The following is a 15128-nucleotide window of genomic DNA, read 5'->3' on the forward strand; positions in this document are numbered from 1 at the left end:
CCGATTCGACGAGTCACCATGGCAACGGGGAAGAGGGGCTACGTTTTTCACCTCGAATTGGAAATCTTAATGCGCTCATACGACGAGTTTCAATACGTTTTTAGAAATAAGTGCAACACCGTCGCAGCAGTAAAAGTGTAAGTTTAAATGTAGTCCTTTGCAATCACAATAATATTACAGGGAAACTGCTTGAATGGTAGCCTATTCATTTATTTCATTTAGGTGCAATCCCACGGGGGAGAAGCACTTGGCAGCAGCTTAAGATGAAATATAAAAACATTGTTCAAACAGGTGAGACCTCGGCATGGAGGATATCCAAAAGTACCTCAATATGAAATTCAAAATGGGCTACACTCCAACTTTTAATTTTTAATTTTTAAAATTGTATTTATTTATTTTTATTTATTTTATTTTTATTATTGTTTTAAAATATATAGGTGTTTTATGTCTTTTAATTTATTCTTGTATTTTATTCTTTTAAATTCTGTGTTTTTTATTTTTCTGTAGAGCACTGGTCAACTGAGGTTGTTGTAAAGTACTTTATAAATAAAATTGGATTGGATATTCAGAGATGTTTTGTTTACTTTTGACTCTGCAGCTTGCAGTGGCAAATAACAGGATCATTACTTTACAAGAAGATGTGGAGAGAGTCAAGGAAGAGAGCTCATATCAGATGGAATCTAGGAAGGTGAACACATTTATCTTTGACTTTTTTTGATATTTCTACCATTAAATGTAAATCGACCCAAACTTGAGAGAGCCTACCAAGTTTTCAGACTTTATTTTTTTTCTTTCTTCATAACTCTTGAAGGAGTATTTATTGTTGAAAGATCAAAGATTTAATCATCATGACAGCTCAAAGAGAAGTTTATTATCTGTACAAAACACTGTTGCCCTGTAATGAAAGCAAACATTCCTATTTTCCCTCAGGCGTTGAGAAGTGATTCAGCTGCAGAAGGACAAGTGTTGGGTGAAACACGCAAGCAGCTCAAAGAGGAAACTTTGCTTCGATTAGTGCGTTTCAGGTTCTTCCTTGTGTGTAAAATCGGTGTAACTCTGCTTTGAATAATAGTTTTATCTGTGTTGTATTTGCTTTTAATGATCTGTGTTCATTCGGGTACATTTTTGTCAGAATGTATTTCTTCTTTATTGGGAGAAAAATGGAATAGAATGTGCAAAAAAAAAAAAAAGTCTTTCCTTTTAAGCCACACAAATAATTGCAGCCCTCTCTTCAGTTACAACCAAGATCTGTGTTTTTCTAACTGACTCTGGGGGTGGGAATCTGTGCAGGATGTGGAAAGGGAGCTGGAGGTGCAGATCGGGATGAAGCAGGAGATGGAGCTGTCCATGAAGATGCTGGAGAAAGACATCTGTGAGAAGCAAGACGCTCTGGTGGAGCTCAGACAGCAGCTGGAAGACCTTCGTGCCATCAACCAACAGCTTAGCCACAAGTCACAGATGGGGCTGCGCTTGTGTTCGTATAGATTCAGTGTTTGCATTCACTTTTGAACTGTGGCGCTGTAGATAAAATGTAAATATGGGCTGTGATGTAGGCGCAGTGCCAGTACACGAGGATTGACCCCATGGTAGGTTTGTTACACAAAGCACAGCGTTATACTGAAACTGTATTTAATGTAATAATACAGTTAGCAGGATTATTATTATTATATATTATGCTCAGTAAGATGGTGACAGCATTGCATTTGACTAAATATGTTTTTATTTTGTAATGTTAATGTAATGTTTGTTAGCGATCTTGGCTCGAAGGCTAAGGTAAACTTGCCAACTTTCTCTCATGAAGCTGTTCTAAATGAGTGCTGTGCTTGACCGTGAGCTGACCAGTCGTATTCCTTATCATTATTCAGGTACATGTGTTTTTGTTTATACATTTATTTTTAACTATTGTTGTACATAAACGAGGCCAGTACACGAGGATTGAGCCCATGCTGTGCCGAACGTGTGCTGTGCTTGACCGTGAGCTGACCAGTCGTATTACTTATCGTTATTCAGGCAATAAAAGTCCAGTCCTGAAGCTAAAAGTGTAGCTAAATGATTTTATTTGTTTCTCTTTATATTCTTTTATGTATTTTTAATGCTTCTTGCACTCCCTGCTGCAATGCTTTTATTTTATGTAAAGCACTTTGAACTGTTTGTGCATGAAATGTGCTATACAAATAAATTTGATTTGATTTGATAAAAGAGTGTCGGTCCTTTTTCTAAAAACGCAACACAACGCAGACAACGGTTACACCCGCATTGGGCTTAGTTTCGCGTGGGACGACAACATTTGGTACACTCAGTGATCAGGCCCAGACGCACAAAAAAGTCTCATGGTCCCACGTCCACAGGATGGCGGTCATTTTGGATGGAAAGTGCATTTTGGTGCCAGTTGTTGCCCGATTCCACACCTTGCAAATGATCGAACTCCTCTTACATATTTAATGCTACAAGCTTCAAACTTGGCCAGGTTATTCTTAAGACATGGGGGGGAAAAAATCACCTTTCCAAACTCTGAACAGTGTGGGCCTGGCCAGGCGGTGAAAATCTTGTGATTTGAAAGCCTTATCATCATCGCAAAGTCATGAAACTTGGCACACAGGTCCACCCTGACGACCTCGTACGTAGCCTTTGTAACGGGTATCGTGTGTGGGTGGAGCAAAATGGCTCAGTGGCGCTCCTTAGAAATTTTCAATAACCCCTACGCATCGGGGTTTTTTTGTGCTCGTACGTACGCAGAGGGTATCCCGCGTGTGGGCAGAGCTGCGCGACTACGACGTCCAGCGCGTGCCCTAACGTACGCATATCTTTCTGATTTATGTCCCTGGTGGCACCTCATAAGAACAAACCTGACTTCATCAGTGACTGTGAGGATCTGGCAATGGGCATGAGTAAACCTGGAAACTAAATACTGAGGAGGGGGATTGGTGAGAGAGTGCAGCTGAGGGGAGAACCACAGGTGACTTAGATGAAGCTGATGGCAGAGCAGAAAAAACTGAGGAAAACATGGCAAAAACTAAAGACAAACCAGGAACTTAAAACATTACAAAACTAACAGACATGACCGACAAGACAAGTCATGAGACATGAGATCAAATGGACTCACATAAGTAGATAAGCTTTATTTCTTAAAAGATTGTTGGAAAAAAAAAGAGCGCATCATGTCACAAACATTATGAAAACTTCCTGCTCTCACTGACACTGCATCACATAGTTGTTTAATGAGTATCAAAGAAGAAGCTAGTTCTGCAAGGAGTGAAACAATGTGCTGCACATACCTGTGATTGATGAACATCGTCGAGTACTTCAACGTGATCAGGACAAATTTCTTAAACAAGGCTTGGCATGAGGTTTTAAGTCAGATGACTGGCTCCAGATTTGAGCATGCTAATGCTAGCTACCACCAGCCGACATTAACATTTGCAGATCAACATGGTGTTTGTTCTACCAGAACATTTTTATTTTTAACAATAAATGTGATATCTACATATATTTAATTTTCTTTTGTGAGTAACACAAATTAATCATATGCATATAAATGTATATATGTGTGTGTGTGTATACACACGTGTATGGAAAAGTGTTTCCAAACTTTTGACTGATATTGTATATAGGATTTAGGCTCCATCCATCCATTGTCTGCCGCTTGTCCGGGGATCGGGTCGCGGGGGCAGCAGCTTGAGCAGAGAAACCCAGACGTCCCTGTCCCCGGCCACTTCCTCCAGCTCTTCTGGGAGGACCCTGAGGCGTTCCCAGGCCAGCCGAGAGACATAGTCTTTCCAACGTGTCCTGGGTCTTCCCCAGGGCCTCCTCCCAGTGGGACGGGCCCGGAACACCTCACCGGGGAGGCGTCCAGGAGGCATTCTCACCAGATGCCCGAGCCACCTCATCTGACTCCTCTCGATGCGGAGGAGCAGCGGTTCTATTCCGAGCCTCTCCCGGATGACCAAGCTTCTCACCCTATCTCTAAGGGAGAGCCCAGACACCCTGCGGAGGAAACTCATTTCGGCCGCTTGTATTCGCGATCTCGTTCTTTCGGTCACTACCCACAGCTTGTGACCATAGGTGAGGGTAGGAACATAGATTGACCGGTAAATCGAGAGCTTCGCCTTCTGACTCAGCTCCTTCTTCACCACGACGGGCCGGTGCAGAGCCCGCATCACTGCAGACGCCGCACCGATCCGTCTGTCAATCTCCTGCTCCATTCGTCCCTCACTCGTGAACAAGACCCCGAGATACTTGAACTCCTCCACTTGGGGAAGGATCTCATTCCCGACACAGAGAGGGCATTCCACCCTTTTCCGGCCGAAGACCATGGTCTCAGATTTGGAGGTGCTGATTCTCATCCCAGCCGCTTCACACTCGGCTGCGAACCACTCCAGTGAGAGCTGATGGTCATGGCCCGACGACGCCAACAGGACCGCACCATCCACAAAAAGCAGAGACCCGATTCTGAGGCCGCCAAAACGGACCCCCTCAACGCCCTGGCTGCGCCTAGAAATTCTGTCCGTAAAAATTATGAACAGAATCGGTGACAAAGGGCAGCCCTGACGGAGTCCAACCCTCACAGGAAACATGTCCGACTTACTGCCGGCAATGCGGACCAAACTCTGACACCGGTCATACAGAGACTGAACAGCCCATATCAAGGAGTCCGGCACTCCATACTCCCGGAGCACCCCCCACAAGAGTCTCCAAGGGACACGGTTGAACGCCTTCTCCAAGTCCACAAAACACATGTAGACCGGTTGGGCGAACTCACATGCACCCACCAGGATCCTGCGGAGCTGGTCCACTGTTCCACGGCCAGGACGAAAACCACACTGCACCTCCTGAATCCGAAATTCGACTATCCGGCGGATCCTCCTCTCCACTACCCCCGAATAGACCTTACCAGGGAGGCTGAGGAGTGTGATCCCCCTATAGTTGGAACACACCCTCCGGTCCCCCTTTTTAAAGAGGGGGACCACCACCCCAATCTGCCAGTCCAGAGGCACTGCCCCCGATGTCCATGGGATGCTGCAGAGGCGTGTCAACCAAGACAGCCCTACAACATCCAAAGCCTTGAGGAACTCAGGACAGACCTCATCCACCCCCGGGGCCTTGCCACCGAGGAGCTTTTTAACCACCTCGGCAACCTCAGCCCCAGAAATGGGAGGCCCCACGTCCGAGCTCCCCAACTCTGCTTTCTCATCGGAAGGCGTGTCGGTAGGATTGAGGAGGCCCTCGAAGTATTCCCCCCACCGACTCACGACATCCCTAGTTGAAGTCAGCAGAGCCCCGCCCTCACCATACATGGTGTTGACGGTGCACCACTCCCCCCGCCTGAGTCGCCGGATGATGGACTAGAAACTCTTTGAGGTTGTCCGGAAATCATTCTCCACGGCCTCCCCCAACTCCTCCCAAGCCCGAGTTTTTGCCTCAGCACCCGCCGAGGCTGTATTCCGCTTGGCCTGTCGGTACCCATCAGCTGCTTCCAGAGTCCCACTGGCCAAAAAGGCCCGATAGGACTCCTTCTTCAGCTTGACGGCTTCCCTCACCACTGGGGTGCACCAGTGGGTTCGGGGGTTGCCGCCACGACAGGCACCGACCACCTTACGGCCACAGCTCCGGTCGGCCGCCTCAACAATGGAGGCACGGAACATGGCCTATTCGGGCTCAATGTCCCCCACCTCCCTCGGGACATGGTTGAAGCTCTGCCGGAGGTGGGAGTTGAAACTCCTCCTTATAGGGGATTCCGCCAGCTGTTCCTAACAGACCCTCACAATACGTTTGAGCCTGCCAGGTCTGACCGGCTTCCTCCCCCACCAGCGGAGCCAACTCACCACCAGGTGGTGATCAGTTGACAGCTCCGCCCCTCTCATCACCCGAGTGTCCAGGACATATGGTCGCAAATCCGACGATACGACTACAAAGTCAATCATCGAGCTGCGGCCTAGGGTGTCCTGGTGCCAAGTGCACATATTGACACTCTTATGCCTGAACATGGTGTTCGTTATGGACAGTCCGTGACGACCACTGAAGTCCAACAACAAAACACCAATCTGATTCAGATCGGGAGGGGGTCGTTCCACCCAATCACGCCCCTCTAGGCCTCCAGGGATTTAGGGTGAGAGAGTTAAATCTGGTTAAATAAACGTTTAGATGATGATCATGAAAATTCAATAATAATAGTAGTAACAATAATATAGTTATTATAATTATATTTAAATAATAATTATTGTACACAATGTTTAAACCACGAGGTGTTACTCAAAAATACAAAGAAACCACAAAGAAAAATTCAGTTAATCTTTATTTGAAAGTTCATTTCAATTCCCCACTTCCTGGTTATCCAACCCCACAGATGGCTAGTTATATGTTAATAATCTGCTGGGCAAACAAGAAAATGAAGCAAGGAAACAACATGAATCCAATTTTAATATTTTACCAAATAGTTATCAACTTATCTCCTGGACAACCATGAATACCTTAAAATAACATATTTTTCCTGATTAAGGTATTTTAATAAATGACTAATAAATCAACAAAACGTGAATATTTAAGTAAAGTCAAACATGGTGACACATGGAGAACAAAAAAACTGTCAGGAACAATCATCTGCAATGCAATCTTAACAAGAAAAACAGCAACAAAAAAACAAACAAACCTGTGACACGCAACAAGAAAAAAGAAAAAAAAAGTTTTAAAAGATAATGATTAACAAATCATTGACTCCATCCTATTAATCTTACAAACCTAAAAAAAAATCTTACTTCAAAAAGCGATGGGTAATTTTTTTCTACAGATATCTCTATCCTATACATTCACTGCTTATTCACTGCAAATATCAAGCCAGTTTGTCATGGAAATGGTAAGTAAGGAAAGACAGAAATAATCTTGAATGAATAGCCCATTGTACACGCAATGCTTGTATTATTTGTGTATACAAACGCATATGCACACAAATAACGCCTAATTTAAGGTTTTGTGTTACTCTTCCTGGTAAATCCTCTTAAACTTCTCACTATTCACTGATATTCAGTGAGGTTGAGGTCTAAGCTTTCACGAAACCACTTACCCTAATCTATGCCCGAGCAAACTTTCATGGTGGAGGTTTACAGACAGTTCCCTTGTTAGTTTCTAGTCAGGTGTGTTTCTTTCAAAACTTCGTTCAATCCCTTTGTTCTCCATTCGAGCTCAGAACATATCTCAAGGATAATTAAAGCAAATGTAGCTGACTGGAGCCAAAGGATAAAGTCTGAAAACATTTCATGCTGAAACTTTTTGATAAGAATGTGTGAACTCAAATAAAAATAAATATTTCATTTGTGAACATGACTTACTAAGTGTGGCATAGTGGTTTAATGATCATTCATGTCTCTTCAAAACTTAAATTACATGGGCAGAGGCTCTGCGCGTATCCTCGTGCATCTCAGAAAAATCCTGACTACGCGACAGACGCACGCAGACCACCAACGGAAGTGCGCAGACAAAAGCGGCTGTGATTGGTCCTCGGTGTGCCTTTCCGGTTGTCTGTGTGGCTTCCTCCTTTGCATTTTCGCCAACTCCAATAAAAGAAGCTGTTCTTCTTCGATGTCGAGCAACTCCAGATCCATATCTTGCATACACTTTTTTTTTTTTGAAAGATAAACACTTCCGCCGGCGCCGCCGAAGTTCTCGTCACCGCCCACCGAAATTCTCGCGAGGGGAAACTGCTGTGCGTCCCTAGAAATTCCAGACCGAGGTTGCAGAACCATAACATGAAAAGTGGTTCGCAACCAGAGCAAAGCAACATGTCAAGACGATAGACGCAGAACTATAATCCACCCTTTATGGTTCTGCAACCTCGCGTAGTCAGGATTTTTCTGAGGTGCCCGAGAACACGCACAGAGCCTCTGCGTGGGGGAGTGGTCAAGATTTTGATGCTCACAGAGGCTCTGCGTCTGAGCGTCAGAGGCTTTGCGTCTGAAGCATAAATCAGCCTTTAGTTCAAAACGGAGAAAACGCAAACGCTCTCCAGAGTGGAGATCTTGAAAACGATCCAACCTCTCGCCGCCGTAGGAACAGTTCAAAACGCATAAGTGCGTTTTTTGCACACGTTAAGTGGGTAGTTCTCCATGAACGACTCCCATATCTCAGTATATTTATTTTGGACACTCTCCCAATCCACATTATCCACTGCCTTCCTGGCTTTGTAGTTCAGTGTCGTGTTCAGGAGCAACTGGTCCTCATCATCTGTCCAAACAAAGTTTGAAGGCGTACTGTTGTTGCCGCCGCGCTTCGCCATTTTCTTCCAACTGATGCGGCGGAAGTAGCCACAAAACAGGCATTTCTCATATTTATTAATATATAACAATATAACTCATATAACAATACCAAAGGTATTGTTGCTACTGCCACCTACGTCCAGGGCGTGCATACTACATCGGCAAACTGCGAGTTTTATGAGTTTTATACGTTTTCCCTGTTCCCATGGATAGACAGATATCCACCCCCAAGCGCTCGTGAGAACGCAGATACATTGTGGAGGAAAAAAATGGACATCTGCGTTTATGCTTCAGAGCGTTGTCGTGGGCACGTAGCCTCAGTACAGATATTAATGTGAACTATGCTGGTTTAATTTCTACAATGTTTCATTGCCTTACAAAGTACAATTGTCTAATACTTCCCAAACAAATAGAAATGACAGAAAAATACATAAAATTAATAGAAATTTGAGTTTAAAACAAATATTCTGACATTCCTCACATGTTATACGTCTACTTAAGTATGATTCTAAATGCAGGACTCATATTTAACGCTACCATTTTTATACTGTTGCATTTACAATAGGTAAAAATCTCAAAACAAGACCACCACAACAGATCTGGAGAGAAGATTGCTTGTGCCCTCGAAATAAATCAATTGGAAATTGACATAAAAAAGTAAAGCAGACTCTTCAGTCCCTTCTCTTCCCCTTTCTAGAAGAAAGCAAACTCACACAAGAAACAACTTCATTCTTCCACTTTACATGACTTCTATAAAAGAAAGTCGTTCACCCTGCAACAAAGCAAGAAAACCAAGACCAATACAAAGAGCTTATTATCTAAAAGATCATATATATCAGACCGCTTCACTGATTTTCATGACAGCCCAGATAAATGTGAGCCGTTGGTCATGACAGAGGAATTTCTACTATGAACAAATTGTTTCAAAGAGGCTGAACCACTTTGACATCACCCATATTTTTGTGACATGCGTTTTTCCAAGTTTTCCATTTGGAGCCGGAAGTGACCATATTTAGAACATGATTAGACATAAATCCACACATTAAGACCTTAGGCTTATTTATTTTTTTTTATTTATTTTCAAAATGACAACAAACCAATCACAAGAAGTGAATCTAGCAAAAGATTGTACCATAACCTGTGAGAAATATTTATTTACTTAGTATTCAATGAGGGAGATTGATACTTTTAAATGGGAATCTGTTGGAATAAGAGATGTTCTGGATCCAGCACCTTGCACATAAGGCACTTTAACATAGGCTTAATGTCTCTGGTCCAATGGCTATGCCACCTAAAGTTGTGGTTTCTTTGTCATTTATTTACTGGTTGTGATAGTCTTTGCTACCAAAACTAGTAGATCAGGTTGAGTAAAATATAATTGTGTGGGTTATTCAAGCTATGTTTCCACATAATAGAAAGCTGTTCAAGCAGGGAGACTGAGGGCAGTCTCATGTGCAAAAGGTACATTATTCAAGTTGTTTCTTTCAGCGGAACATGTCCCCAGGCATGTACAAACAAATAAACAATGTCAGTATTTCTAAGTTTCTTCATTTACTATGAATAAATAAAACTGCATTAATAACCTTAATAAAAGTGTCTCCAAGAATAGGTATTGGTATATTCAAGGCATTTATTTAATTGCCCTTTTCCATGACCAAAGTGTTGTGTTTTCATTAAGTTTTAGATTAATATTTAATTGCATGTGTTTCAATTTTATTTATTTAAGAATTTTTGGACATTTGTTAAACTCATAAAGTGCCCCTCCATCAAATTGTTTAAGTAATCTGACTATTCAAATGTGGGCTTTTAGCCTGATTAAAGCACACTTATCGGAAACTCTAAGCTTGCTCACACTCATTAAAAATACATATATTTAAAAATATGAAGGAGTTTGATTTCAAAATTCTGATTGAGGTGATACGTTCAAATCACTGAATTAGCATACACATTGCAACAAGGACAGATCTATTTACACAAACAAAACACCTTACAAAAATAAAAAAAAATAATGCTAAGGAGCAATACAGTACACCCACATAGAAAAAAACCGTCTTTTTTTCAATGTCAACATGATATACAAAATATAATCCAACATTATAATCCATCATTTATAGAAAACTATACTCCTTACTTTAAGTTCCCAAGCTATTTAATTTACTCTAAGTGAGAGTTTGCTGCTGTTTCATGACCCACATTTCAGATGTGGGTCCTGCACTTGTTTCCACATCATATACATCTGAGACGGAAGGAATCTGTGTACAAGTAGAAGCTCCCTCAAATAGCAAGGCTCAAGATCATCTTGTGGTTTGGAAAGCGTGCCTAGTCCCAACGTCTTCACGCCAATATGCGAAGAGGGCGCAAGTCCTGCTTTGGACAGACACATCCCCATATAAGCGTCATCAATGGGATGAAGGGGTATGTGCTGAGACATTCTGTATATCACCTTTGCTGTGTAGCCAGACATTAAAAAGCCCCCTCCTCCACAATAAGGGAGATATTGGTTTGACTCCTGTATCTGAGTTGGAACATAATATTTGCTGGGTGGCCACCTAACAGGCCTCTCATTTTGGAACAAGTAGCCAGTGAAAAGGTGCTTATTTCCATCATTGTCTGGAAGGCTTTGGAGATATTCAATCATGTTGTTTGTGTGGGCAAACACATCATCATCACCATTAAGCACAAAGCGAGCATTTGGACAGTTTTCTGCCATCCACTTCAGGAAGAGTGTTTGCTTCAAGGTCAGGTTGTGAAATGTGTCACTGAAGTCCCACTGGAGCATGTCACCGGACTCATTGTACTCCAGCTTGAGCAGTTTGTTAAGTTGTTCCTTCTCAAAACCATCACCTGATGTCCCTGAGATGAAGATCCTTCGAATCTGCACACCGTTGTGTGACCTTTCTTTAGCCCAGGTTTTGCGCAGCACCTCTCTGCGTTCATAGTTCCCTGGGGAGCTTTTAATGACCAGCAGAAGAAAGATTTCTCCAGATTTGTTAGCACCTCCACATTTGTCAGGAAGGTCCAGGAGCATGGGGAAATGACGACAGTTTTGATAGAAGAGAAAGTTTTTTATAGAATCAGGAAGAGAGCTAAAGCCTGTGATGTTGGTAACAGACGTGTTTTGTTGACATTTTGGCGTGGGGAATGCATGGGTTGTGTTTATTGAGATGTGAGAGGTCACTTGACGGAAATATTTATCCACATCTTCTGAGCGGATGAAGATGGCCTCCGTACTATCTTTCCTGGCATAAAGCATCATGAAGGCTATTCCCAGCAGTCCCAGCAGTAATAAAGTTTGTGCAAAGTGCTTCAATAAATTCCTGTAGTGAAAAGAAAGAAAAAAAAAGAATTAAATAAAAACACAGATATATATACAGGTAAAACATATTTGGCAATTATACATTCATATATTTAGGAAACCACTGTTCTTAGGGTAATCTTTTAAGATGATATGGATGCACTCTCTCCTGAGCAGAACTTCAGTTGAGATTTAAGTGACTCGAGAAAAATGGACATCATAAACATTTTAGTACCCTTCGTCAATTTGTGCTCACATGTAAAGCAATGTCCTCCTAGTTTTCCAAATGCAACTATTAAAGGTCAGAAAATGAATCATTAATTAAACACATTGCCTATCACGGGTTCTTTTTGGAACGTAACCCCCGCGAAAAACGAGGGTTCATATCCTATATAACTATTCTAACCTAATTACGATATATTCTAATAATAATAATAATAATAATAGATTATATGACTGATATAATAACTGAACTTAACCACTAACTCTGATACAACCAACGCACACTCTACCTCTCACCAATAACAAACGCCAACTCAAAACCCTCGATCCTCCGTTATTATTCTGGTATGTTTTCCCTTTGCTTTAGATTCATTTTCCGAGTTAGTGTGCTCTCCCTCGCCCCCTGTGCCATCTCTCTCTTTCTCCTCAGTCCGTCTCCTGCCCTCTTCACTCTCACCTGCGTCCTGTGAGTAATTAGGCACCAGTTCCTTATTCAGTAATCAACCTGTCATTCTAGTTCCACCACTCCTTGCCGGAACATCGTCTCACTTTCCGTTATCACCTCTAGCCAGTTTTACATTACCTAGTCTGCTTCAACATTCCTCATACAATGATAGGAACTGGTTGGGCTTAAAATATTATTGTTTGGACGAAAATAAAAAATTTTTAATCAGCCTGACCATCACCCTCATGAAAACTAAGTGTAGAGTACACATACAGCCACTACAGGTTGTATATTTTATAAACATAACAGACAGTTGGGCACCATATGCTCAGTACCCTTCAGTACTGGTTGTCCTTTCGTCTGAGAAAAGTTACATTTCTTAAATTATTAAACCATTTGTTTGCATGCAGCCTCTAACAGAGTTGAACCCTTCTTCATCTTTACATCAGAATGACACACCCTCTCTGGAAAACTGTTTATTTAATTATTCATTATTATTTAGATTAACCATTGTAGTTGTGAGATGTTTCACCAGGTTTATTTTTGGCCCCTAAACATTTATTTTTTTCGTGCCCAATATGTTGCTGGTATCAAATTGAAAATATGTAGATTTGGAAATTTCATACAAAAATAAAAAAAATGTTTCACTGTAAGAAAAGAGTTCTTAATTTACTTTTCGACATTGTATTGTAAAGGTAAATTACAACTGTTTTTTTTTTTTGTAAATATAAAGAAAAAAAATTAAATAATTGTTGATCTAAGCTTTTACCATATGTTAAGCAAGGATCTCATCTCAAATCGTATCTTCTTTGGGAATTAGCCTATATACTTACTTATATGCCATAATAGCGGGTAAAGCAAACATATTATCTCGTTCATTTTTTACATTTTTTCCCACACCATTCTACGACGAATCAAAGAGTATTTAGCCTCAAAGGGTTAGGGTTAAGCACGACGATGAATAGCCATAAGTTATAACCCTGATCCGCAAAATAAACGAGTGAATTTCAGCTCTCACATTCATAATGGATGTTTCCAAGGTTGAGTAACTTAAGGAATCTGTGACCAAAAACGAAACTGCATTTCACCTTTCAAGGTGGTTTAAATGAGAACGTAAAACTGCGCTTTTAACATTCTTGGCCATAATAAAAGATATCATGATATCTTTTATTATGGCCAAGAATCATTGGCCATTGTACATTGTTAATATATGAATGAGGTGAGGTACACGCTTGGGCGAGTTATTTATTTCCTGGGAAATTTTGCTTCCAGTATTCATTGGAATGGCTGGATTTCACTGTGAGATTCCTATCTTTTTCTTTTTTCGAGTTTTCATGTTGAAAATACAAACTTCAAAGCATAACGTCAGTGGTTGTCTCAGACGGCCATACAATATGCTTCAAATACGCAAAGATACATTTAATATAGCATATGATGAGAGTGCTGTCAGTTTTAGAGATTAAACTCTTAATTAATTCCAAATTTCAACACTAACTTATAAATAGGAATGATAATAAAGCCTACCTGGCCATCTTTGTGGTTGCATCTGAACGATTAACGTTTGAGAAGGACACCTGGCTAAGCAGAGAGCCTCACCCCTCTAGGTTGCTGTCACCGTTCAACTGTGAAAAAAAAGGCAGTAGCCTAATGTAATAGGTAGATAGGCTACTTGCCCGAGGTTTTTCCCCTCAGACTGTAACTCCCCCCCCAGTGGAGCAAGCGCAACAAGATCTATGAATTCTGAAAGGGAAGTTTCAAGTGTGACGTTAAATACGCTAAACCTAAAGCAGCAGATCTGCATTTAAAAAATGCAGGTTATGGTTGTCTGGTCTGGCACAGCGTTGAAGTCAAAGTTGCCTTAGAAGACAGCTTTGCGGGAAAAATCACAAGCCCCTAACGGTGGAAGTGCATTGATAATCCTGTAAATACGTAACTAAGGTAAAAGTTATGACACGGTGAACCCGACAGAAGGTTCCACAGAGTAGGTTTCAATAAGGTAGTCCTCTGCGGCAAATTGAGTAATTTGTGTATGTGGCGGTGCAAGGTGACGACATTGCTCTATGTCGTTGTGATGCAGATTTTTATCACTTCGTCCAAACAAAAACTATGAGGAAACTGAAAGACTGTTGTTGCTGTCCAAACGTTTTCGAAAGAGGCACCTTTTTACATCATGTTACACAAAATAGGAAAGATGGATTTAAAGACAGGATTTAAAAAAGTGATTGATCCTACATCACTCACTCAGCATATTTAGCCCTGGGTTTCAGTTATTCCTTGTCAGATCCTTGTTTTATGCCACTCCTTTCCATGCTTTTGAGTCATTTCCTGGATTCTCTGTTTGTTTTAATAAACTTACAAAGACCATCTGCCAACATTCTATCCTCAACATTGTCTGCACTTGGTGTTGTGTTCTTCAATTTTAACATTAACTATCTCAAAACAGGACCTTCAGCAAATGTGACTTCTTTAATGACAATTTAGACAGGGATCAATGCGCATCTACATGTGCATTTTTTTCCAGAACAGAAAAATAGCGCCCACAAAGTAATGTAATGCTTCTGTCAAAGACATAATAATTCCTCCATTCCAGCTTTGATGTACCACTGTTAACATAAAATAACAAAGGCATAAATTAGCCTAGAAATCTAGACGCCCTAGCGACCGCAAATTGAATTTGCTCCGGGGCTATGAATATGAATTTGCTCCCTGTAGGCTACAGGTTTTTGCTGTACGGGTCTGGCTTGCTAGGCTATAAATGCTATAGCCCCATGACTTATATATATATATATATATATATATATATATCCCTCTTTTGTTTGTTTAGTTGCCTACTAGGCTACAGTCATTCTCGAGCCGGTTAAGTGAGCCATGCGCCCTACTGATCCGTCCTGACTTGCGATCCGTCCGGACGGGACGAATC

The 15128-nt window shown here is 41.5% G+C and overlaps 1 protein-coding gene across 1 annotated transcript; it reads right to left on the reverse strand.

Moving 5' to 3' along the window:
- Positions 1–8841: 8841 nt before the first annotated feature.
- LOC142399861 (N-acetyllactosaminide beta-1,3-N-acetylglucosaminyltransferase 3-like) lies at positions 8842–13828 on the reverse strand. The gene is made up of 2 exons (XM_075484404.1): positions 13733–13828; positions 8842–11563 (listed from the first exon to the last, which is right to left on the reverse strand). Exons 1-2 carry the CDS (start codon positions 13738–13740, stop codon positions 10429–10431), a joined length of 1143 nt encoding a protein of 380 aa, XP_075340519.1. The 5' UTR covers positions 13741–13828; the 3' UTR covers positions 8842–10428.
- Between the last annotated feature and the right edge of the window lie 1300 nt (positions 13829–15128).

The sequence above is a fragment of the Odontesthes bonariensis genome, chromosome 15, assembly GCF_027942865.1.
Source record: "Odontesthes bonariensis isolate fOdoBon6 chromosome 15, fOdoBon6.hap1, whole genome shotgun sequence".
In the NCBI taxonomy this organism is placed as follows: Eukaryota; Metazoa; Chordata; class Actinopteri; order Atheriniformes; family Atherinopsidae; genus Odontesthes; species Odontesthes bonariensis.